The sequence below is a fragment of the Opisthorchis viverrini genome (assembly GCF_000715545.1).
Source record: "Opisthorchis viverrini unplaced genomic scaffold opera_v5_165, whole genome shotgun sequence".
Taxonomy (NCBI): Eukaryota; Metazoa; Platyhelminthes; class Trematoda; order Opisthorchiida; family Opisthorchiidae; genus Opisthorchis; species Opisthorchis viverrini.
The window spans coordinates 1024184-1051176 of NW_008751822.1; the positions used below are offsets into that span (position 1 = coordinate 1024184).

General features: G+C 41.9%; 1 protein-coding gene across 1 annotated transcript in view; it reads right to left on the minus strand.

Moving 5' to 3' along the window:
• Window positions 1-217: 217 nt before the first annotated feature.
• The window catches only part of T265_07314 (hypothetical protein), a gene marked incomplete at both ends in the record, with an annotated part of 32130 nt that continues 5354 nt past the window's right edge, over window positions 218-26993 (minus strand). The window contains 2 exons of the mRNA XM_009172801.1: window positions 218-281; window positions 4006-4096. Coding sequence (XP_009171065.1) covers window positions 218-281; window positions 4006-4096 — 155 coding nt within the window. The remainder of the gene's footprint in view (window positions 282-4005; window positions 4097-26993) is intronic.

Consider the following 26993-nt stretch of genomic DNA (forward strand, 5'->3'; position numbering starts at 1 on the left):
GCGATTTCGCGGCAACAAGATGCAAATCCATGATGGTCCGTTACCTTGAAATTTCGCTCAATTAAACAAAATGCCACGAGCAACATGTTATCGTATTAGACTAACTCTCATTAAATTCACAACTTCGAGAGAAAATAAATGGTGACAGCAACATGAGTGTGCTGAAACCGAAAAGACAGGCACGAGCCAAGTACGGTACAATGCAGCTAAAGGTCACTCAGTGAGATGCACAAGCGGAATACCGCATCCTGTCTGGGGCCTGTAGTGGCCCACCGGGGTACCTACAGTAGGGGAAGAAAAGTAGATGCGTAACTTAGGTCGTGCTGTGGCACCTCTTAGTAGGTACACTTTGATTCAATTGCGCCACATTTAACGTGTGAATTCCGCGTTCAAGATGAACAGTGGGAACGCCCAAACAGATTAGAGCGATACTGTGACTATCTAGAGGATATTTGCAGGTTTTGAATAATACTGCAACTTGCTAAATCTTTACGCTCAGGTTTTCTTCGTTCAAACTACGGCCTTTGGCTCATGTGCGTTGTGCGCAGAAGGGTCGTCGTTGGACCCCGGCACCCATCAGATATATGATTTCCGTGCCATAGCTGTACTTTCAGCATGCTTAAACACATTTTAGGAGAACCGCGACAGTGTGGGGAGATTCTTATTTTCGATTAAATAATTCCAAGAGATAAAACATTTTCTAAGCGTTCACCCAGTCCAAACTATCGTTTGTATGAAATTCGGGATGCACTTCTAGGAGTCAGCTGACTCAGCAGCTCGTTGTTTACGAATCTGAATCACCATGTCAATAGGAAGCCTTGAGAGATGACTCAGTGATGGTCCTAATCGAGTCAATCGATGAACGCAGCTTTCCTGGCCTCACAACCAGAAAGCCAGGGAATGTTGCTTGGCTACTTATGAGTAGCTGCAAAATTAGTAGAATTCATGTCCTGCACTTCTGCGTCATTGGGTTTGATGCACATTCTTGAACCATACATTCGCTCTAAATTTCTGGCAGGATCCTGTCTGACCATATGCCTAACCTTTTATTCAAAAGAATGCAGGGTATTTTAAACATTATAACAGTACAAGTTATAAAGCGTGAGGTAGCTGATCCAGGTAAGCAACCCCATTCGCCATCTGCAGTCAGAAAAACCTCTACGAAACTAGCCCATCTAATTGTGTCAAAACCAATGAAGACGCTGTATCTATAAGATATTATACACTGGAAGTAGGAATTCGCTGACGGGATCTTACTTAAATAAACTTTGCTTAAAGCTTCAATGGAACAAACCTCTAATTCAGCCTGACACGCTACCCCGAAAATTTTATAACCTACGGGACACTTTAGTTTGCATCCAGAACAAACTAATCGTGACCATTCCGCTAGAAATCTATCAGACGACGGAGCTTGCGGTTCAAATGGAACAGACTCATGTGCTCAACATCCCCGTTTGACTTAATTTTCAGATGAAGAGCATTTGAAATTTATCGGAAGTGCAGGCTCGGCTAAGTAAGTACGTTAGGTCCCATCCCTTTCTGCTGCTAACTTTTTAAGCAACATATCGCAAGATTCGAGCCTGGCCAGGTTATGTGTGGTGTAACAAGATTGCTCTTGCCTTCTTGATGGATGCTATCTAATGGGACAGTATTTATCCACAATCAGAGACGCATTAATGCGAGGTTGTAACGTCATCCATTTTACAGGGAAGAAACAAGTTTAGCAAGGCCATTTAGTAATGAGCTGCGTCGCAGGTGCCTGAATGAGTTATCAAGGTGGACATAAGGTCTGTGTTAGTTTTATCCAACGGGAATGTGATCGTTGATTTTCTTTGTTGAGCTGGACAGCTTGGTTATATGGAACCAACCAGCAGCGATAAGTACAGTCCAGGCTGTCAGTATTATCCTAAAATGCAGCAGTATAACGTGAAATTCTGGTTTTTGGACGACAATGTTGGCGCGCTAATCGAATCTCCACATAAGCCATTTTAGCTGACTAATTTTTTGACCCGAATAACGCAGCTTAACTCTTGCTTTCTGAATAAAACGTTCGGCTTTAATCCGGCTGACCTTCGAAGTTAGTGGAGAATGAAAAATACGTCAGAGGAAATCCATACTAGCTGTTGCATCAGCAAGCTTCCACGAAAACTGAGAGTAAATGAATAAGCGCGGGTCAGTCGGCTTGATTTGAACCTGCTCTGAATCGGTCATCAACTCGAGTCTTCCAACATATATTTTCCACTCTTTGGATCAGTCACTGTTCTGTTAGTTGGAGAAAGTATGGACTCGGGGAAATGGACTTTGTACATTTTACCTATTGCAAGAGAGGAGAGCAGATGTTATCTAAATCTTTCGTTTACGACATAAATATAACATTGAGGTTGTACCTTACGCAAAAAGGGCAAAACCTTTCATGTGCTTTTGTGAGTTGTCAGCAAATCTGTGAGTATTGTTTTCCATCAAAAAAAGATAGGATATGGAAAGTCAAATAGAACAAGTCACAGTAAGTAGTCAATCTTTTACTCTAAATACCAATTTAGAGGGTACGAAAGGCTTGTTTCTTACAGAACTGTCTCTCTATGAAACTAAGATGAATCATTCTCAAAAACTGATTGGTTCTCTCACTTTTTGCCTTTCAGATGTGTGAATTAAGTTGGGCCAAATGTGCAAGACGTTAACGTGGTTATATTTTTTAAATAGCAAAAAGGATTAATCCCGGGATCCTACCGAATTTGGACCAACTTTCTCGTGCTGCTAAAAAGTCGTTACCTGTTCACGAGCCCACGCACTGGACATTTCAATAGGCAAGCTTTGCGTCGATTAGCCTCACCATGTTAGATCCACCTGCTTTCGGAGGCGTTGCACAGTCTGGCAATGCTAGACATGAAGTTTTCTATTCAAGATATTGCAACGTGCACAGGTCATGTGAGTCTACCAGACAGAACGCCATCAATTGGTCGCTTTTACGCATCTAGGTGGCTCGATGAGGAGACTAAAAATAGCCTGGTAGGAACGTTTTGAAGTCTACTCGTTTTCTGACTTGATCAGTTTGTAGTAGTCTCTCATTTCGATGGTTGATTGAGGTCTCCTCCACAATGCCGTTTCTAGTCATTACCATACTAATCACTATTTGCAACCGAGTTTTTCGTAGTGGTGTAGTTGAGATCGAACGGCGAAGAATTGGACACAGACGAGTGAAAACGATCATCATAGACGAAGATCTTTGTATAAAGGCTTATTGTCTATGAAGCCCACAATATATCAGTCTCAAGTGACCTACATTAAAAAGTGAGAAATGAGAACTTGTACACTCATTACCCATCGGTGACGATTAGCAAAATATGTCGTCGTAGGTGTACCCGCACAAATCAGGATTACGTATCGGTTAAACAGGAGTGAAGGCAGGCTTATTACACCAACTCCTGGTCAGACCTTTAAAGAAAAGGTTTCTTCGTTTAGGCTCTGCGTCGATAAGCGGAAGCTCAAAACTCATTAAAGCTAGCTAAATGAGTCTTGGAGGCAAAAACGTGAATTGCTCTTTGTTTGTCCACACAACTACTCAGCTCAGTTTGGAAAAGACAAAAAACCCAAACTTCAGCTGAGTTTGGATGAAATGGGTGGTACTGTAACCTATTTTAACTCACTCTGTCGTTGTTTCATGACTTTTGTATCATTTCAAGCAGGTAGTAAGAAATCTGGCACAGAAAGACAGGTATACTTTATTTTGTTTTAAAAAAAACTTCTCGGTAGACTACAAATTTCGTCGCCATCACATCCGAAAAGTCATTTTCAGCGCATAAAAATCAATGGCTAATTTGTCCTCGCGGAATTTGTTTCTTAGACACTGGCACGGCTTAATTAAGAAACAAACAGGGGGCCCACTGAATCTCAACATCGTTAGTTCATTAATTAACCAAATGGGGCAGAGCAGATATATGGTTTGGTTATTAGTACCTTGTTTATAACAGAAGACAGAGAAAATCAGATAAACACTGAGATACACACTCGATACCTGTCAGCTGCTGCAGTGCGTTAATCAAAATGGGGGGGGGGAGGAAGGCAACGGGAATTTGGCAGGAAGGGGCATTCAGGCATTCTGAAAAGAAAAAGAACGCTAACGGAATGAATGCCTCTTTGTGGCAGTTGTATATTATAGACAAACCTTTCGTCATGCTTCTGTTTTCTACTATGGATCATCCCTCACGCCAAAACGCCGTTCCCATTTTTCGAGATAAAGGTTTCTTCCTTACATTGGCTTCAGTCAATCAGCCCACTGTCATTTTAATTTCGGCAGAAGTCTGCGTACTATCAAGTTCTTTCCTTGACGTACCCTCCATAAACTCTAGAGGTTAAAAAAAATCAAAATAATAAGCTTTTCGAAGGCGTTCTGTACAGCTCATATATCTGTGGGATGACTTTCCAAGTGGGACTTAAGATCCGCTAAGTATGTGCGCTTTACTCGGACAGATAGACAGATGCCCTCATGAGGTATGCAAACTCGTAACCTCTCGATTACGAGCGAAGTGTGTTGCGACCCAGTCACCCACATACTTGACTGTTCAACTCACAGTCGCTCACTGCATCACGAGGCTTATCTTTTTTTCTCATACTCACAAACACGTCGCATTAAGCTGACTCATCGGACATCGATTGTCTGCACCGCCTAGTCAGCGTAGCAACCACTCATGTGCCAGCGCGCCCACGTACACGCACTGGGACCTAGATAAAGGGAAACCGAACCCAGTCAGCATACACAGACTCCCGCGCGCGCAGGGAGCAGGAAGTCAACCTCTCCACAATTTCACGGACAACTATGGAACACGTGTAGCAATATTGCTCTTTAGTTTATACATGCTACAAATCGCTCCTGTAAACAACTGTCAATCACAGTTAAAAACTTTTATTAGTGCATACACCTTCTGATTTGTATTATGGCTATCACCACCTGTGCACTAATAAGTGCATTCTTAGCCGAATTAACGCGGACCTGCTTCGCTAGCTTCCATGGTTGATATGATAAGCACAGCGTTTCCAACGTAGTCATGCTGTCCGCACCGAAATACTGAAGTATCTTGGCCAACTACTGAATTCATTTCCGAAGAGGTTTATCACAAAATTGATTGGGTGAAATTCTTGCGACCCACATATGCTTTATCCTGTTTAAATACCTTTAAAAACATGCTTCAGGAAACAGTACTTTCCTTATAAGTTGTCTGGATCCGCGTACCATACAAAACATTGTTGAAATCTCATTTGCTATTTTGCAATACTGTTGTGTGTTGACGTGTGTTTTTAAATTCGTCCCTTATTTTGTTTTCATACCGTTCTTCAACTCTCCCATCCAGTTTTGAAATCCGCATGTTTAAACTGACAAGTCATCAAACTTTCCTGTTACCCTGTCTCGTTCAGGTCAAGTTTCTCCTGAAAGCAAGCACGAGGCTAACAAGTGTTGTGTTTCATTAAACCAAGCTGGTTTGAAGTGCAACAAGCAAAGACTCAACTAGTGAGAGTCACAGAATTCAGCGTGATTGTGTATCAACAGGGATGGAATAATATCAGACGCCTAAAATGGTATTCGACTAGTGTGTATGGGCCAAAAAATTACAGATGCTGAGTTAGTTGTCGACAATAAAATAGATTTAGATGTCAAAATGTGTCTGGTGCGAAATTTAATCATACTAAGGTTAGTCCTTATTGGGTGGGTTTGCTTAGCAAAGGAGTCCACTACACTGATAAACGGATGCCGCATTCTCATATTTCAAGAGATCTGAACTGAATCAATGTTCCTAAAGAACAAAAACAAAAATCGATCAAAAGTCCCTTTACATTCATCCTGTTAGTCTTGCTGAGGAATTTATGTAGTGATGGTAGGTCGTCGATACTCTGTCTTTTGTCTTCAAAATCATCTACAAAGTTATCACCAAATGTCCAGTCTTATGTAGATGGGTTCATCATCATCGACAGCGTGACATCAGTGTTCAGCACCGATGCTTCGCTGCTGTACAGAATACGGCCGATGTGCCATGAGTTTATTTGTATACGTGTGGGCCGGGATACTGCCAGAGCGCCCACACCTAGACAGGAGGACGATTAGGGTCCTTAACCAAGGCCTTTGATTCATAAGCCCTACCGTAAGGCAGCGGTGTTTGGCGGGAAACGCAAATGCATTAGCACTTCTACGGAACAAGTCACCACACGTTCCAACCCCCAACCTGGAGGGCCAGGAGACTGTGTTCGTCAGACTTCTAACCATTGACCAATCTGGTATGAGTGGTTCTGGGAGTATCGCGGGAACACCCCCAGTATAGCTCAATGGATCGCTGAGATGCGCAAACCGTCACACCATGGTAAGGTCCAGTCTCTTCATGACGGAGATGGAGTTGTGAATAGTTGATTTTGGGCAAGAAGACCCTTCAAGAGAGTAATGCGGATTATATCATCAGTCGCAAGCCACCAAACTTCTTCCACCTGCCCGCTGATATCAGGATGCATGAGTGTCCGTATGCTGGGTCACAAAGCAAAACAAGTTTGTAGCTATCCGACTGTGAACGAGAAATAAGTCCACTTAAATTGGCGAACTACACTAGTTCACAAAAATTAAGTCAGTGCTGCATCGGGGTGTCTGCATTTATCAACCGGTATGATATTCGAGACGATCGAGCGCACTACTCATGTGCCTGCTGAAGACTACTCGATAACTCACAACCGGTTCCGGTAGGCTGTTGAATAGTGTGCCCTATCAAGGTTCATTATAATCTCCAAAATAGCGAGCACTTTACAACATGTACTGATTTGAAACTGCCACCCTAGAGCTCATCTTGATAAATCGTGAGAATAACACGAACACACGTACATCGTAGTCAAAAATAGTAAGCTTTTAGCGAAATACACTTATTTGCAAACAAATACGGTTTTTCGAGAGACTCACCCGGGACCCAACGGGACCTCTCGTTTATGGTGTTCTTAAGCAACTGAATGTGCTGCACCAGGCCGCCTTATGTTTCAACTGTTACGATATTCGAGATATAACGATACATATATAACCGCATGACACTACTCATAAGGTTGCTGACCACTCTTCAACAGCCCTGGTGAAGCACATTTAGTTGCTTGAAAACATCATAAACGAGAGATTCAGCTGGGTTCCAGGTGAGTCTCCTGAAAAACCAAATCAGTTTGCAAACAAGTGTATATTCACTAATTTTGTGCAATTTGGAATCAAGTAGAACATACGGTTGACGGGAACTCGTGGACTGCGCCTACCTGATAGGCCCCAAAAAGGGCAAACCGGTCGTTGGCTGTCGGAGAATTCTCATCAACCTTATGCGTAGTATATTTTGCCTGTAGTAAGCTTTTGGTTTCCAGTTAACATAGCCAAAAGTTGATCAAGATGGAGTGTTAACTCATCAGCGGACCACTGTATTGTTCGGAAATAAGTCCCTCTTGATCGAAGTTCAACACCATTTTGGTTGCTCCACTTTTACGAAGAGTATTTAAAAAATCGCTAGCTATGCACAACTAGAGTCAGATTATGCCAAATTGGGTTTTCGTTAAGCCAAACGAGCAATTGTTGTCCAACTGGACAGAGAGAATGAAATTGGCTTTCAGTGTGCAAGTGAGGGATGACTTCAATTTTCTTAACAAAGTCACTTCCCATGAAGTAATATCAATTAAATGAAGTCAAAAGATGAAATTTAATAATTCTCATCATAGCAATAGTGTCCAGATGCTCCCAGAAAGATCGACAAAAGATTCGTTTATCAAGAAAGGCAAATTCTGGGATCTGAAGCAAGAAGGTTCACAAACATTTTCGCCATCTGATGTGCAGTGAGGGTACCAAAATGGACTGTCTTTTTTTACAATTGTTATATCTGCTGATTCGCCGACCTGTAGTGTCTGCTGCTGACCCGCTCCAGTGTCTAGTGCCGGAGAGAAAAACGCTCACGGAAGGGAACACCATAGCTACATTCCAACAAAGTGGGTGCAAGAGCGTGAGTGCATGCGAGTGCGAAAAGTACAACGACCTCAGGCTTTTTATTGGAAGGACACTGTCTGAACTTCGTCCAATGCTGACGCACGCGGTCTGGCTTTAGTACGAGGCAGCGACGTGCTGCATATTGCGGAGGCGTTGTCTGTCCTTGATCAACGCTGACTCGCGCTGTCTGGGTTTGAGGCAAGGCTGTGACGCGCTGCATATTGAGGGGGCGTTGTCTGTCCGGCCAACACCCAGCGGAGCTGAGAGTCGCCGTAGATTCCGGGCATTCAGCGGTTGCTTTCAGGAAGCTGACCGTCCTGATAACAATACTCGCTCAAACATTGGAGCATGATTCGGACACTGAATTAGACTTGGATAGCTCAGCACGCAGGGGGAATTTAGTAAAATCTTTGGAACAAAGATTTTTGGATGTGTCGTGAGCTCTCGGAGGGTTTTCAGCAACCCTATGATTAGTTTAGTATGTCTGTACAGTTTTTTGCGACACCTCGAATATCGTACAAAATGAAACATTATGGGGTCCGGTTCGCCACATTCAGTTGCTTATGAACCCTATGAAAGAGATTTACCCGGGTTCCCTTGCAGGTGAGTCTCCCTGTCAAATCCAAATTGTTGTGAAAATGGGGGTATCAGTCAAAATCTGTCCAGTTTCGGTTCAATTAGAGCACAATGTTGACTAAAACTCGGGGGCTACGCCTACTTAATGAGCCCCAAGATGGGTGAAACTGGTCATGGGCTGTCAAGGAGTTTTCGGTCACCGTATAATTAGTGTATTACTTCTTGAATATTAATTAACTTGCCTAAGAACATGGTAAACGTGAGTTTCACCTGGACTTCAGGTTGTTCTCCTGTCAGAACTGGAATGGTTTACTCACGAGTTTATACGGTTCAACGAGTACTTCATGACTTTACGGCTAGTGAAGCTTTTAGGATTAAATTGACAGAAGTACGTCGGAGAGTGTGAGGCGTAAGCTATGATTCCGGTAAATGTACAATGATAGGCGTCAGGTGTTTTTCGCTTACCCACCCTGCTCTGTAAAGCAACTAAGGTGACCCGACTGATGAAACAACCCGATGGCCCTTGTGACATGACAAGATTTTGGTTTTTGAATTTTCATATTTGTACAAGGGCCGGGGTACTACCAGGGTGCGCACGTGCCTACAGGAGGACGATCAGGGTCATAGACCAAAGCCTTTGACCCAAAAGCCTGACCACAAACCAGCGAGTGGATGCCGGTATAGTATGACAACAGTATAATTTTTTAAGGAGAATTTTTCCGTCTCCAACGTGGAGCACCAAGAGATTCTATTTGCCCGATCCTTATCTGATACCCTGTCTGGTAGGAGTGATTCTGCGGGCGTCCAAGTGAACCCCCCAGTACAACTCGATGGGTCACAGTCGTACAGTAACCGCTAAATCACGAAATACTTCAGTCCGTTTGCAGCAGGCGGCCAACTCAGCTGTCAGCCATTTGATGGGCCACATGATCCACTAAACCTCATTTGTGATCATAAACCAGTGAGCAAATCTCTCTTGATAGAATAGACGCCATTTACAAGATGGCTAGAACTACACACCGCGCCAACGAAGAGTGCAGGACAAAGTGCAGTTTACTCGTTTTTTAATTGCTACTTTTTTGATCCACCAACTGCATCTGAAGAAGTCGATTTTTGTAATGAAATTCGGTTGCAGTTCGATAAAAACTGCGATGCAATTAAAGGATTTAACAATTTTTCCGCTCTAAACATCATAATAATTTGCCATTCCGGTGGTAACATTGTATTCGGCGCGAGAATGCCATGAGATGTTGGACATCTGTAATGGGTTAACTTGAATCTGAGCCAGGAAGAGTAAAGAAAGGGTTTTCTTGGCATTCGCGATCCAAATCTGGACGGTACAACCAAATTCAAAGACCACGTTGCGTTGTACTTTGTTCAAGGAAGGGTAAACTTACCAAAAATGCAGCATTTTTTAAGAGTGGCTAGCAATATATTTTTGGTTTACCAAAGTGAAGAAAGATGAAAGGAATCTAAACTGAAAAGTCACCTGATAGTCATTTCTTGATGCTTGTAGTGAGGAGAAAAAGTATACCTAACATCAACGAAAGTTAATATAATATGGTGACAAGCTTTCCTGAAATCTTGATATTACCTGAACGCTTAGACGTTTCATGACCAAATGTCATTTCTAGAGGATAACAAAAACCACTTTTCTTGTTGCCACTCAAAGGGTGAGGCGGGAGATGTTTGGATCAGTTCTACTTTGTCGGTAAGGTCAAGTCCTGTCATAAACCTACATTTTTTAGAGATGAAAAGTGGATCGAGATGGGTAGAATGAGTGACTGAATGAATGAAATAACGAGCAAATGAAAGAAAGAACAACCGAATGAATGAGAGGAAGAACTAACGACTAAAAGAAATAAGGAATGAACAATTGACCCGAAACAATATGGAAGTCAGTATATTTTGTGTAGGCAATCCCACAAAGAGTTGTATTTTCCCACTTTAAATATCCGTCTAATACCGGAAGCTATCTTTGGGCTCCCTCTGTGTAAGAAGCTCTAAACTCCAAAATCGTCTAAGCCAAGCGGTTAAAACTTGATGCCTGAGAATCTATGTAAAGAGAGAGACGTCCACCATGTTTTGATCGCAACGCAGAAAAAATGAAATGAAAGAAATATGGAGGCAGTATGTTGAAAAGAGTGCATGGGATAATAGACGTGGGCAAACACCTAAGAAGCACAATCTGAGGAGGCTAGATTATAGACAAAGAACCCTATAGAGATCAAAAGCTGTTGACACTATTCAAAAGTTCGTCTCACAAGTAACAGGACGATGAGCACCTTACTTTTGAGAACCAGATAATCAGCAGCGAGCGTGTCACGAACTGCTGGAAGTGTGGTTTGATTCGGACCAGCGGCCATTCAGTTTGATTACAATACGAATGATTGATTAGGCCTAACAGGGAAAATCGCCATCATTTTCCATTCATACAGTCTACGTCATACGATCCGGTGTTGACCAGCACTCAGTGGGAAAAATTACACGTTCTATCCGAGGTGCTCTGTGCTGACGGTTCACAATAAGCAGAAGTCAGTGACACGCTAATTGGTGGGCTTCCCCGCACAGATTCATTTCTTTCGTTGCGAGCAATCCAAATTGGAAACGAAGTGTTTTCTTAGTTTTTCGAGAGACTCACCTGGAACTCAGCTGAATCTCTCGTTTGTGATTTTCTCAGGCAACTGTACATACTGCACCCGGCCGTCTCATGTTTCAGTCGCTACAATATTCGAGATATCGCGATACATGTATATCTTTGTAGTGTACTACTAACCAAATTGGTTTGCAAATGAGTGTATATTCGCTGATTCCGTGCAATTCGATTTCAAGTAGAACATAAGTTTGGCGGAAACCCGGGGACTGCGCCTACCTGATAAGCCCCAAAAAGGGCGAAACCGGTCGTGGGCTGTCGATGAATTTTCAGCAACCTTATGAGTAGTACATTACAAAGAAATGTTTTCTTATTAACCTAGTCGTATCATAAAAATGTCATGTATCATTCTGTTATTTCATTAGCAGATACTTGAAGCACGAGATGAACAATCGATTTGCTCTAAAGTACTCTGGTTTCAAAAATTACCGACGTATCTAATCAAACAGAGTAGACAGCAAGGTCTCGGATAACAAAACTAATTGCAGCAAAGATTTGCTGACCAACGAGCATCTCCCACAATCCACAATGCTTGATTTTAATCTTCAGTCTACACTACGCTCATGCTCCCTAATTTGTAATGTGTGGAAGAGATTGGAAAGAGTATGGACCCCATGTTATCAACAGCTTCATTAGACCAACGGATCGTTAAATCGATGGCACGGATTTACTATTTCTACTAATAACTGTTTTTGTTATTTCTTGCTCATTAGGAAACAAATAAGCATACGGTAAAATAGTACTGGCGGTTGCTCATTATGCGAAAGAGGGCAGAGTTATCGACAGACCGTTTGGCGTGAGAGCGAGATGTAGACGGGTTGCTAGCTTTTGCAGGAAAACAGAAAAAGAAATGAATCATTTTTACGTGCACAATAATTTCTGAAAACATTGCGGACCATCCCTGATTTGCTTGGTCCAGACCGCTAAAAATTCGGTTTAGTTTCAGTGCCGTCTCAGTGCCAATCGATAAACATGTCCTTCTCCGTGTTATGTTAACTATTCTCATTCCATAGAATGCTGTTTTGAAATTTCCGGAGAACAGCACCCGTTCTAAGGAGGGACACCACCTAACATCCTGTACAAATCGGGTATGGAATTGACGTGACGTAACTTAATCAGTAACACTTTCAGTTGAGTACAGATAGGGATGTGAAAATATGCAGACTTTTGCCCCGCTAGGGTCCTGCTGATTGGTCTTCGTGATAACCCTTCAAAACGTTTCAAGGTGAAGTTTATAAGATCCTCTCTGAACCGTTGAATTCTGTGGCTTTAACTCCTTTCGGAAACGTTGCAAGCCAAGTTTTTCGCTTATGCAATGAACGCACGTTTATTTTGATCACTATCAAAAAGCTATCTTGTGCTTTTGTTTTAAAAGAACCGTTACTGCATTGTTCTCAGAGTAGGACCAATTTGGAGACTGCATTCAATTTGTATAGACGGGATTAGGCTAACATCATAGCTCTGACTGGCGAGCGACAGCTATAGGTGTGGAAAAAACCCTGAACGCACCACTTCCCTTCTCCTGTAGACAGCGCCTCCAAAGTCCCATACAGCCTATCCATCACCTTTACTTTATATATGCTTCGCTCATCCATAGTCTGTGTGCCAGTATTCTCCCGAGATTAATAATCAGAGGTACTCGAAACGAAGAAGTTATCGAAAATTATTCAAACAACACTGCCTTTTTGCGTTTTGGAAAACAAATCAATAACTCTGTTGGTATCGTGGTATGCCAGGTAGGCATCACAGTCCTTCCGCCTCTTGAACAGCGGCTTGTAGGCAAGTGGCGTTTCCGATAGACTCGACAGTACATTTGGTATAAACGAAACTTCCAACCACTCTTCTCATAAAAGCGGGCTAATTCATCAGTGAGTTTATAACTGAGAATTTCGGTTCACTTCAATGAGAGAGGCGCTAGGCAACGAAACCCAAACCATGGTGAAAAGGCCCAAAAATCAAATTCATCGCAATTGATGAGAACAGCTTGGTTAACTTCTTGAAATCTGCTGTGAAATAGAATTTTTTTTCGCTTTCATGAAAACAAAACACAGCCGTACCAAATGCATATGCAGGTCTGTCAGAAGGTCCTGCTTAGAATTCGCGGTTCCCTATGCAGTCAGACTTGGATTGAAAAACCCTTGCTCCTTAAGTTTCCATACAAATCTCACCTTGAACTATCGTACGGTGTAGACGCTGTATTTTTCTACATGCAGCCATCTCCTTTGTGGTCAAACTTTACGAGTCTTTCACACCCATGAATGACACATTTTTGGGCCATCTTCCGTGAAATTTTGCATTGGTTTACTAGCCACGTAGAATTCTGGACGGCAGTAATGCAAAAAATGTAAGTTGACAACGACCGCGTGTCTGGCTGTGTTTTTTACTAGCCACGTAGAATTCTGGACGGCAGTAATGCAAAAAATGTAAGTTGACAACGACCGCGTGTCTGGCTGTGTTTAGCGGGTTTACAATGTATTTTCATCAACATAATCAAAACCTCCTAGTGTTGATTGAACACAGGACTCGGTGATAAAAGTCAAGGACAGAAGAGAGTTTAGATCAAGTGGTGTTGTACATATACAGTTTAGTGCTCTCAACCAACCTAACACCAAATTGTCGAGTTTGTTCTATTTATGACATAAGAATGGGATTCAGCAACTCCCCAGAATGCAAATCATACCGCCGGATATATTACGTACGCGCGTAGGATGCTACAAAATTTCCACCCGTGTGTGATCCAATGCATCCAGTACACAGACTGCTGTGCGTTTTCTGGGTCTATTTTTTTTCCGGAGAAGTTGATGACGCTGTAAGATGTTTGGCTTCCTTACTTTGCTCTCTTTTTGGTTTTAGGTTTTATACGGTTAAATGCAAACGGCTTTGCACGCACAAACAAATAACATGTGCTGTTAGCTATACTGCCTAGGATTCAACTGAGCTGACGAGCCCGGTAAGACACCCTTCCGTTTCCCTGGGTATGATCACAAGACTGACTTCTTTATATGATAACTAAATAGCCATGTTGGATGAGTTTTAAGGCATATGGAGAAAGATTGAACATTGGTGCTTTCATCCATCAGAAATCAGCATGAAATACTTACCGCTCGGTTAAGACTGTAACTATACCTTCATAACCCCTTGAATTTTAATTTCGAACTGGACACAGGACGTGTTTCCACGCCAGACATCAACACCGTTCGAGTAGGCTATCAGGATCCTTCAAAGACAACCGAGGTTTCATTCGTCTGACTGGAGTACCTTACAAAATCTGTTGTCTTCCCGACAGTTCTACCGGTCTTGCGTTTATAGCAGAAACCTACTTTCTATTTGAATTTGACGTGCTTTGAGGGACCATACAAGATAAGCACAAACTAGATATCCGGCTAAAGGGAATAGAGAATGCCGAGTGACCAAACTTCCGACAGGCCACTGGTTGTCCCTACGGTAACACCGCTCACTTAAGACCGACAGTAACGCGTGTCGTCTAATTCTACGCATAAATAAACTGGTGTAAACATCGAGAAACACACTCATTTGCAAGTCGGTTTGGTTTTCACGAGAGACTCAACTGAACCTCTCGTTTACGATATTCTACAACTGAATGTGCTGCAAACAGGCCACCTCTTGTTTCAGTTGGTACGATATTCGAGATATCGCAGTATATTTTCATGAAGGAAACTACTCACAAGGTTGCTGAAAACTCTTCGACAGCCCACGGTCGGTTTCGCGCTTCTTGGGGCTCATCAGGTAGGCGCAGTCCCCAAGTTTCCGTCAACCTGATATTCGAGAAATACACTCGTTTGTAAATCAATTTGGTTTTCACTTCATTCACTTCACATCATTTAGAAAGACGGTATAGTGTCGAATGTCACGGAAAATACAAACTACTCAGGTTAGCCTACTGAGGTAGACGGAAAGCAATCAATATCCAGTCAGTGTACAATCAACATAAATAATCCAATTCCTTCAACTCAGGATGCTAGAAATAAAAATTAAATCAATATTTAAAAGACAATGAAGGTAGTTTGTTAAAAAGTATTCTGATTTATTCGCCCAACTGTCTATGGTGAAAGTATATTCCTCGTTTTTGGATAAAATCAGATAAAAAACCAACGCTTTACTACAATGAAAACCAAATTTTCTGCTCAAAACCCGAACGCTTCGACTAGCTGCACCATATTTGGTGTGAAAATTCCCGAAGTTCATCTCATATACTGATGAGTTAAAGCTTTTCCTTTGCGTGGTTTTTCTACGACGATGTTACGACATAAAAAAGAGTCGTTCAGCTGTAGCACCCTTCCGGTGCCTAGCTGTCACGCCGCCCGAAGGTTGCACGAGGGCTGGGATATTGCCAGGATGCGCAAGCCTAGACAGGGGAAGCCAAGAGGCAGAGGTCGGGTTCGAAACACGGACGGTCAGTAAATTCGATCTCTAACCACTTAAGCCATCACGCCCTTATTACGTATGACAGCTGAGCCGTTCTTCACTCCATACGCGGTCACCTGTTTCCGACAATCTCCATCAGATTGCTAAGAGCGTTTCTAAATACCAAATTGCATTCCGTCCATAAGTGAAAGATGCTTAACTGTGATTTACAGTGAAATTTCACTGAAACTCTTTATACATGTAACACTTCGGAAGCAATATGAAACACTATGTTCCTCGTAACTCATCCTGACGCCTGATATTAGTTAGTACCTACCATGTTTGCACTCATCGAAAGAAAATACGCTTCCCTTTTCCTCTTCCCTTTGTCCTAAGTCTAGACTCAGGGGGTCTCTGTAAAACTCTACATAAGAAAATCTCGGATGCACAAATTCGCTGTGGGTATGTTCACCCTGGTCGACATCGTTCGAGAAGACATCATCTCCAAACATCTGACATATGACGACAAGTTTGCTACGCCAAAGAAGTGTATCCTGTCACTTCACCAACCTCTCGAATTTAAAGTCCCCGTCACGGGATCACTTTGTGCCCAACCTAAGAATGACACTCAAATGCACCAGTCCTTGGAATATGCGCACGGTTCCTCGTTGTTCAACTCAGGTTTATAAACAAGTTATGTCGTGATATCATTGTGTTCGTCAAGCGTACTCACAACCCGTAGAAGGATGAAAACTTCGATCAGTAAGGCGACAACATATGTCACGCAATGTGTGTCTATGTGATACGCACGAATGATGTGCGAAAAACGCAATAAGATACCAGCTTTTTGTCAGAGTACACATTTTGCAATTTGACAAGTTTACAATTCCACTTTCTTACATGCCTCTTGTTTTATTTTCCACAACGCTATTGGCTGACTTTCAAGAGAAGAGAGCAAACTTTTACCTTGGGCTTATCCAATCAGTCACTTGAACCAACCGCGTTATAAGCTGACTACTAACGGGCAGTCTTCCTTACGCTACCAAACAATAATTTTGGGACAAAAACGCAGAAAACCAAAGCATACGCATGTAAATGCGTGGAACTAGTCTCCTAATTGCCTTGAGATTACCTCTAACCTATGTTCTACTCTGTGAGTTCCGATTTCATTTCATTCTCAAAGCCATTTTCGACCTGTGGCCAAAAGTTATTACTTTCTATTGATATTCGGTCATTTCAGTGCTCGGGAGCCATGGTAAGTAAAAATAATGGTGAAACGTATAATCAAGTCATTTGTATCCGTTTGCCAATAGTAATATGCTTCAAGTAAAAAATAAATCGCTCAGTTGCAGCACCTTTTCGGTGCCTAACTGCCATACCACCCGAGGGAAGCACGAGGGCTGGGATACGGTTAGGTTGCCCAAGCCTCGACAGGGGAAACAGAGAGGCAGGGGTCGAGTTCGAACGACGAACCTTCAGGTCAGTAAATTCGCGCTCTAGCCACTCAGCCAACTTGCCCCTGCTTTTGAGAGGTGTGATCAAATGCCTAAAGTTATTACTATCAGGTTTAGTGACACTGAGTCTTCAAATGATGCATTTTAGGAGGTTACCTCAGCCCTTTCTCTCAGCGAAGAGTGTTGTTGCTAGTTTCGTGGTACGGGATACTCTCAGAGTGAAGATTCTGTAGAAAAATTCATATGTCACCATTCTTCGCCTAGCAATATCAACTAATAGAATGAGAACCAAGTAGATTCTTTAGTAACAAATGAATTTTCCCGCATTTTTTCATTTGTACGGCGAATGACCACTAGCGTTTCATTCTGCAGAGAATACATTTTAGAAGATATTAATTTTACTCTGTGCTTTGAGATTCTTCTCGATGGCTGGACCGATCTTGAAGGAGACCAAATATTTTTTCATAGCCTTTTTAGAGCACTCCCTTACAAGGGCTATATTTGTCACAAAAGGGATAGTTTAGGGAACCGGTCAAGAAGACACAAGTGTAGGACTGTCGCTCCCTGGGGAGATCACCTGTTTAAGCGCTTTCGCTTATGTTCAGTCAGTAAGTTTGGCTCCTTCCAGATGTGAATATGCAGAGCGCCCATTCGAAAAAATGCCATGTGCAAAAAACATGATCGTTAGATACATCTGAATTCTTCTTCGGACTCACATTGAAGATATCATAAGATTTACATCAGTTAGTCCTACCAGAATGAGCAAAACAGTCCCATCTGGCCAACTTTACTCTCCTAAGAAAAGCAATTTGCCGTAAGAAGATCTGTTTACAAACAAACCCCGTTATTCATGGTAGCCCGTCATCTTGTAGCTACACGGAACCGGTTTGCCAACGCTCTGATACAATGCTGTACATTGAAAATGAACAGTGAAGATGAATTACAGGGTGATCGTCATTAGGGACCCTAATCTGTGAGATCTTCCCAGGATGGTTGTATCAGGTGGCCATTCCAGCAGCTGGCGGACCAGTTGAAATACAGCACTTACGAGGGCGTTTTGAAAGTGTTTCTTCGGGTTTGTCCCACCATTTCTTGGAGTATGTCTTGATCAAGGCAAGAGTGGTTTCCAGAGAAACAAGTGCCAACAAACCAGATTTTTGATGACAAAAATTCCTAAAGACATAGAACAGCAGTGAAAACTTCGGTACGTTTTATGTAATCGAAAAAATATTCGATTATAATCACCTCAAGTTGTTGAACAGTAAAGTCAGTAGCCATCTTCTCGTAAGGCCTCCAGCGGGGAATGGGATAATGTTTCCAGACCTGTAGAAAATGCGGAAACTGCGAGCATTTAAAAATAAATACGTATTTGCTGCCTCATTGCGTATATTTCTGTAACATTCTACGTAATATTTGCTGTTGATTTCTTGCAATTCCAGTCAGTGGAAGCGATGGTGAGTTTATGATGGATTACATCACTGAATACACTTGTTTAAATAAATGAGGCGATTCACGTGACCTTGAAAACCACTAAGAAGCATTTAAAGACAGACCAGTTCACTGAGGTCTACCAGGGGGATGGCCGGTGGCAAAAATTCGCAAAAATATCAAAAGCGCATTTCCACTGTGGTGTCACGACGTTCGATGTGTTGAACTATCCTTTGCGCATGCTGGAAAGAACAGGATGTCAGGGTACTCTACGAATGTCTTGAGGTAGATGAGAACCAAGCTTCAAAATGGACATCAATGATTTATTTGAGAACGTGTTGATATAAACTGTTCCTTGCTGAAGTGCGTTAATTTAGCTAGCGTTTTTACACTACGCGTGAAAAGGACGCATCTGCTAAAGCGTATTCTATGAATCATTTACTGCCAACCGTCTAGTGGGACTAAAATTTTAGCACTCGAAATGTTGCCCAGTTTTATTTGACGAGACAGATTTGGAGAACAAATTCACTTGAACACTTGGAGTCTGTTTTCACTGGTGAGCATGGGCATTTCTCCCATTGTATTTGTTCGGATTTAGACGAGACGGATTTGCACATCAAACCGACGCTTTGCCTTGAACACAAGTAACCTGTTCAAGCAGTTAGCCACTCCGGATAACCTCACTGCGTAAAAGAAGTAGGCCCACAAACTCTGCGGGGAGCGTACTCCCTCAGGTGCCAACTGCAAGAAGTAAGACATAATTTAATGCTGACCCATTTTCCGGGGAAAGGACGATAAGCTGAATGGACGCGCTGTTTTCTGCTTCTACAACATTTCAGGTCTGTCATCTCATTGCCACAAGAAGAAACGGTTGGGGAAATTCGAAACAGAACTATTGGTGACACACAGTCGTATCCACACTAACATGTTGAGAACCTCATCCTCGATTTTTTTATCAATCCTTTCTAATTCCAAACGGCCATGTTGTGCTTTGATTCTCAATAAAATGTTTTATTCTGTCGTTTAGGACGTAAAAATTGCACTCTCACACAACCTTGCAAGAGGAGTATCTTCCTGATCAACTGGGAAGTATTACCATGAACACTTTTTTCTGTTTGTTTGCGTTGAATGAACAATTCTGACAAGTTAAATCCACCCATATCCCTCTGGTTTCTGTTTGGCCCAGATGACGAGAGCAACGGTAAGTAGACAATGGTTTGTCACAACTGAATGATCAATATTTCGATCGTAATGACCGAATCGAAAGCATTGCGGGGTGTCCTTTTCAACGTATTATCTTGCGATGAACCCTGTTGAATTCTAAAGTGTTTTTACTTAGCTGGTTTGTTTTTGACGGCGCTACCCATCGTGTGAACTCACCATAATTTGGAATTTTCCCCACGGTGGTCCTTTTGTGGGGGGGATCACAGGATAGACAACCTAGCAAATGATTTATCAAGCAACAGATTGTCCCACAGTTCAACCTAGATTGGGCTACCGCAGTTGAATTTGCGATAGGCATAGAGTTGACTTAGTGAAGGAATAGTCTATAATCGAGGGACTTTTGAAGAGGACAGGGAAACGTTCTTAATATTTTACGATAGCCATAGGGTTGACTTAGTGAAGGAACAGTCTATAATCGAGGGACTTTTGAAGAGGACAGGGAAACAGTTCCTCAATAAACGATTATCGTTTACAGCAGAATATCCTCTCACTTATGCTTGGACACAACTTTTTGCTCAAATGTAGAACTCAGACTTGTTAACACGGATGAGATCGTTCGATCATTCTCGTGATAACAGATTCGGTAACATGAAGGGACAAAATGGGACTAAAATGTATGTGTTCAAACAAATTTTACCAGAATTTTTGCAGACATATACCTGGAAACATCAGTTTATCATTGCATGATATGCATTCAAATCCGTTGAAAATTTTGCTTAAACCAGGGGTCAATATAATACATCATTATATTTACATTTTAGGACTCTTAAGAAGGCTATCTTGATGAATAACTTGAACTCTAGCGTTTTCCTTAGTTGAAATACTTCTAGTATTTTCATCAGTTCCCATTTGAGGGAGCAACGTTCAACTTCACTAAACTGGATAGGGGAATGTGTTACGTAGACCACGGAGAATTTCAAACAGTTTGCAATCAATCCTTTCGGTGAAAATTGTGTACTAGTATTCAGCGCAGGTCTATGAGTCCTACACTGGGTTTTTAGGGCAAGAACCCGGGAGTTCTTTTTTCACTGAGTTTTGTCTTACAAATGAAATTAATCCGTAACAAAAAGCCAAGAAGAACTGTTAATCTTGTCTACTACTTTTGAAAATCCTCAGAAGTGCGCATCTGATGATTTGCAATCGCTACCTTTGGTTAATAGTCGGACAAATAGCCATCCGACCGCGACAGTCCAATCTCTATGATGTTTTTATTTCACTTAGACAGGATATGGAGCGACTCGTCCTTCAATCAAGCAATCCACATCAAGTGGGAAAGTGTTGTACTGCTTCCCCAACGTTGATTAGTTAGGTTCAAGCACCTTGTGCAATATCCTTACCTCTGAGTTACTTACAATAACCGTCGTATAGCTGAAGGCCAAATCCCTTGGCACGAGATTTGGGTCCCAAATGGAGAACGTCAAGTGATGGAGAATTGTTCCACCAGCTGCGACGAAATTTGATAAAGATTCTTCCAAAGCATTCGTTGTAGATGAGAGCCCGGTAAAACCGCTAAACGCCGATGGTCTAGTTTCATTCTTTGAATCACATTCAGCCTAACGAGGGCTGAGCATACCATTTTCACTGAGAGAGCTACTATCCACTGAACTCGATTCAAGATATCCATTTGGTAAGCATGAATTTCTAAAGTCATGACACTGCGCTACTTTTCAGGAATTCATAAATTAAATAACTGAAACTACGATTGCTGGACCAAAAGCTTCCGACAAATTACCAAAGTCGATTGTTTAGAAATAATGTGTTGACTCACCTGGCGATGCTCCGAATGCTAGAGAAAAATCACATCAACCGTGTCTTGAAAGTTCCAGATTATTTTTCCTGCGGAATACGTGTACAAGTAACTTCAATGATGGGCTTTTGGGATTCCGGTTGATTCTCTCGATGTGGCGGACACCGAATTTGGTTGTCCTGGAAGTGTAAGGGTTTACGAAATCGTGACAGCATCGAAATGCGGCGATAAGGGCGTTGAATAAAACCAAACTCACGTGTGTGAAGCCTAGTACATCCGGATCAAGCTTAATTTGTAACCGTGACCAATCCTATGCTCGGTTGAAGTAATCCTTGGTAAATTTTTAACTCACTTATACATGCACAAACATAAGCTTATATATAAAAACCAAAGGATCTGGTGGCCGAAAGTTGAAAAAAACGTTCACAAGGGCGTAACGAGTGAAAGCAGAATTTAGATTTAGTCAGGGTGAATTTACTGAGTGTGGATGTGTTCAATCTCACTTATAAGCCAATTACATTCAGAAACGAATACCTTGTTCACCATCAACCGTGATTTACCCAACAAGACTTGTAGTTTCATTCCTCTGTGTTCCGTCTATTGACAACTGTATTGTTGCTGCATTTCGATTGCTTCAGTGATCCCGGGAGCAGGTACGTGAACGATAGAATAATATTTTTTCCCACGAGAATACTGATCCATTTGCAAACCGGTTCAACGGATACAAAGTAGTCGCTGTGTGTAGTGCCAGTGCAGAGATCGCGCACAACTGTTTCCAAATCACAATTTTTTTGAGTAGCACATTTCCTGGATTTCGGAATGGTCCCAGTTGGTGCAACTCCTCAAGACACAACTTTCGGTTTTCCATTGCGTGACTTTTTATACAGCATAATTTATTGGGTGTATGACGCACACTCTGGGGAACAAATGCACCTTGTATTTATCCAAATCAGAAAACAGCTCCCAAATTTACCGTTGATCAGACTGTAGTGCACTCGAAACGCACTTGTTTGCTTCGAATAAAACTGATGTTCCAAAAATCGTATATTTTCCGTTCTGATAAGTCCGCAGTTTTTACACGCCTTCATTCCACTGACGGAATTCAAAGTTGAAATTCTAAATAGATTTCGACCATTTTCTGGTTTATTCTGCTCTTGCTATGAGCAACCGAGTTGTAATTTTTGAACCATTTTGGAACTAAGTAACCTTGAGCGCGGTAGCTACCCCATAACATCACAATGGGGGGATCAAGACCCCTATAACGAGTGCTTCGTTTGCATAAATGGTTTTCGTCACTATTTAGATTATATCGTTCAGCAAACCAAAAAGACTGAGTGTATTATGACTTCCATTTTAGATACTGTAAAGTTTTCTGAACCTTTAACGTTGCACACAGACCCTCAGGTATATTGGAGCGTTCGAAAAGCCCTGTATATTTAGCAGTCGCACCGTCTGTTCGGTTTAGATAATTCTTTTTACTACTTTCATAGACACGAGTAGTTTGAAGCGAGTGTACAGTGGAAATACGTTCCTCTTCGGAAAACAAACCAGATTTGTCGCAACAAATATATATGATCATATTTTGTAGATCCGGCAGTTAGAGGAGATCGTAAGTACATGAAGTGGTACTTTGCTTGAATACGTCTTGACTGAACTAGACCTGGCGAAATAAAGGTGCTGCTTGATGCCACTGAGCTCTGGTGTTCGCATTTGGTTCCTTGCTAAGGCCCATCAACGGCATTCAAGTTAACTGACATATATTCTGTTTTTTGTGTTCCGTGAAGTTCTAGTAACCAGAAGTTATAGTTAAGGATGCTGATGACAAGGCGTGCACAAGCCTGAGGTCTACATTAGCTGCCAAGGCCAGTGTCTGATCCAGTGTACCCCCAAACAAGTCCCCATTGTGTAATATTTTCGGTGAATTTTTATTAAAATTTACCATTTTAATGAGATAGCACGGACGTGGGTCGCCGGAAGTGTCTCTAAGTGGAGTAGAAATTTTGAAAAATACACAAATTAGTTTGCACCGTGAAAACTTTGTGATTTCGATGAAAACACGAAGGCGTATTGCTTCATTCACTGGTTCCAAAAAGCGCGTACATTTCACTTGAAACTCTTTATATTTTCTCATGGTAAGTGCAATTCATGACCGGAATCTTAAGGTGGATTTTAAAGGAAAAGCGATTCTACAAAACGATTGCGACATTCATCTGAGAAGTCGTTACTCAAGAAGGCAGTCAACACCTGCCCATATGACGTGAATTCCGTAGTTGAAGGATGAGCGATGCTGTAACCTGACCTAGTGCGAGTTAACCACTTTGATGACCAGCTGCCCATGACTAAATGGTTAGGCGTCCAAACTACTAATCCGGCGGTCCTGATTTTCAAAACTAACCCTGGTGTTTTAAGATGCGCACTGCTGATTGTTCTCAATAAGTGTGAAACTCTTTCACAGTGGTTTTTGGCATGCCAGCGTTTGTTTGCTGGACGAAACAGCAGTTGTAATTCACTTGTGTGAGAGAAAAAACCCCTCCTGAGTACTTCTGAATAAACCATCAGATGCACATAGAATGTAATGAGTAAGACGGTGACGGGATTATTGAATGTTTATTGGGGTTATTTGTAAAGGTGGTCCCCAGTCAGTGTAAATTTTTTGTGCTCACTAGTCTACTGATCAGAGAGACGCTACAGGAATGTTTTTATAATGGTTCCATTTGCGTGACCGCCATGATTAGCTCATTAAAACAACCGAGCACTGATTTTGGAAAATTTGCCGGCGGTTTAAGTGTACTCGGGATTAAAGAGACAGTCTCAACCAAACTGTAAATTCGATATCAAGGTTCAATCAGAAAGTTGTTAAATTGCGGCTTAGTAGATAAGAAATCTAAGCAGAGATTCAGTGTCATGAATATGGTGTTTAGGAATTTTTTTGAAAGTTTGCATTAATAACACAAAGTAGATATACTTACGGTGATCGTTTCGTCAGGAAGAATAAAAATTAAAAAAATCCTATGGGAACGTCAGTTACATCATGCTGCTGATATAAGATTATAATTTTTCGATTGATACTCGGGAATAATGTTAATCGGCTTACATTCGTTCACATCTTGATTAGATCCGTTTTTCATCAAGAAACCTTAACATCTGAATCTATACAATTCCACTTCCAAATCAATCAAAACTTAAATCGTTTATCGGCAAACCGTGTTAGTCTGTTGTTCCCACTTTTGATGCACTTTCACAAAACTGCTCATAACTGGCATTCGAATTTGTGTGACATTCGACATACCTATCCTCCTGATCCATACTCAAACCAGTTCTACTGCGATAATTTCTAGGTGGTCCAGTTTACCGAACCAACGGTGAGTTTGTTTCAGGCTATTAGAAGTGAATACATTACTGACTGACTACCAAATAACTATTCATTATATGATAACCTCTTCTCTCACCTCTCCTACAACATCATAAGTTGAGTCTACTCGCATGGAAAGCTTACGTTTCTATCCAGGTTGACAACGATCAGTCACGCACACACCTGTCATAAAGAACCAATCCTGAGGATGAGCAAAATAGTGTTCGGTCGGTGGACTTTTGCTAGGAATCATTCAGCGGCTTTGCTAATAGAAAACTCTTCTGTTCGAACTGCCTTTGTTTCGCTGCTCTGAACCCAGCGTAGCAGATTTTTGCCAATTTTGGAGTGATACGGGTTAGACGAGGACAAAACGCCCCTCAAGGTGGACACCCTTTGAGCTAGACTACTTGGAACGAACTAGCCTTTTACGGTCGTCTAATGATCTGCTTGCATCAGAACCCCAGATATTGAAAATCCTAAGTCCGACCTGGTTATAGCCATAAAAAAACCTTATTGGCTTAAAACCTCCGGCCTGACGAATATTGGAAGCCTTTTTACGGAAGAGAGTAAGTGATCCATAATATTTCTAGCTCACTTTCAGTGAATCAAAAAACCCGTCAACATCACATGCAATCATGTCCCGAGTATACGCCCAACACTATGTTTTGAGTTACAAGAAATAGATATATTTTTTGATTATGAAAACATAATGGCCGGTTTTAGTCCACAAACTTGGGGGAGGGCTTAAATTCCACTAGAACTTTCGTTTACCATGATCCTCGCATATATATGTGATGGTTCCAAGAGCATGAGTTTATGTGACTCAGTGAAACTTACAGCTCTTCGGATATTTTCCCTGTATAGTTCAAAAACGTGTTTTGATGATAAACCACGGTATTATCATCTCGATTTAAAGTGTACAACCCCTTTCATTCCGTATCGTTAGTCCATAAAACTGGGGTTGCAAATTCAATCGAGACTGCAGCCAAAAGATCGGGCCTCCGACATCTGACGATCTACAATTTTTGACTAGGCCTGTCATTGTGACTGATAACAAAGCCGTCAGCCTTGCGGTTGAAAGGATCTTGTGTTCCGAGTCAAGTGTCAAGTGCTTTCTAATTCGATGCTGTGCTAGCAAGACAGATTGCCTTAGTTGTACATGTAATATGCACGCTATGGAAGCACCAGGGTACAGTGACTCTCCGAAGGCAGGTGCTGACGACAATGTCTGTGGATGGAAAACAGCAACAAGCCTCGTGAGCCAAAGCCCAGTAAGCAAGGTTGTACATCACCAATACTTACATATAAATCAATCAAACTGACAGACGCCGTATACAACAGCACGTGTTGGTGAGGTTTGTAGAGTCCGCGCTCACAGCACTCTCATTTCAGTGCTCTTTCTCCTCACCTGGGACAATTACTCTGGTCATTCCATACCAAAGAGCTAAATTTTACTCTGATCAGAGTTTGCCACCAACATCCCTGACGATGACTGGGCTGGAACTCCAAACATATAACATGGGATAGGAGGCATTCACCACTATCACACGCTGGCCGCACTGAAAACCATCAAGCGCTGAAAACCATCAAGCGATAACATCTTCGGCTTTTCACACGTGCAAGTGCGCCATGGTGGAGCTCGCTTCACGTTACGGACGTGCTAGATTGGTTCAAATCCTGTCACGGACAACGATATGCACTCTTGAGAGCGAAATTCAAGTTCCTTACTTCCTTACTCCATTTTGTGTAGACTCACCAGAATGATTGCTCCGGGACAGGAGGACAATTGTTCAAACGACGTTGATGCCGCATGAATTTTACTAACGGTTTTGCAATTATATGGGAGAATTCGGTCTTTGTAAAAAAGGAAAGTGCACTTGTATGTTGAAACAATGTGCAATGCTTTTGATGAACTTGGCCTTGCTTGTTGAAGCACTGGGCCACCGCGCTGTAACCACCACGACCGAATTGAGTGCTCAGCAAGTAACACGATGAGCCAGGATCTCGCAATAAACACAATCAAGCCGATAACACACTATTCCGAAGGTTGGAATGTTAAAAATTGAGCATTCCTCCACAGAAAGATTTTCTAAAGAAACAAATATTGATCGAATATTAGGTGGAAGGCTTGTTTTATTATTATATGGGGTACTGTAGTGCTTTTTACATCACTCGTTCTACAGTGTAAGGTGTCAGTTGCAACAATCCTTTTATGAATG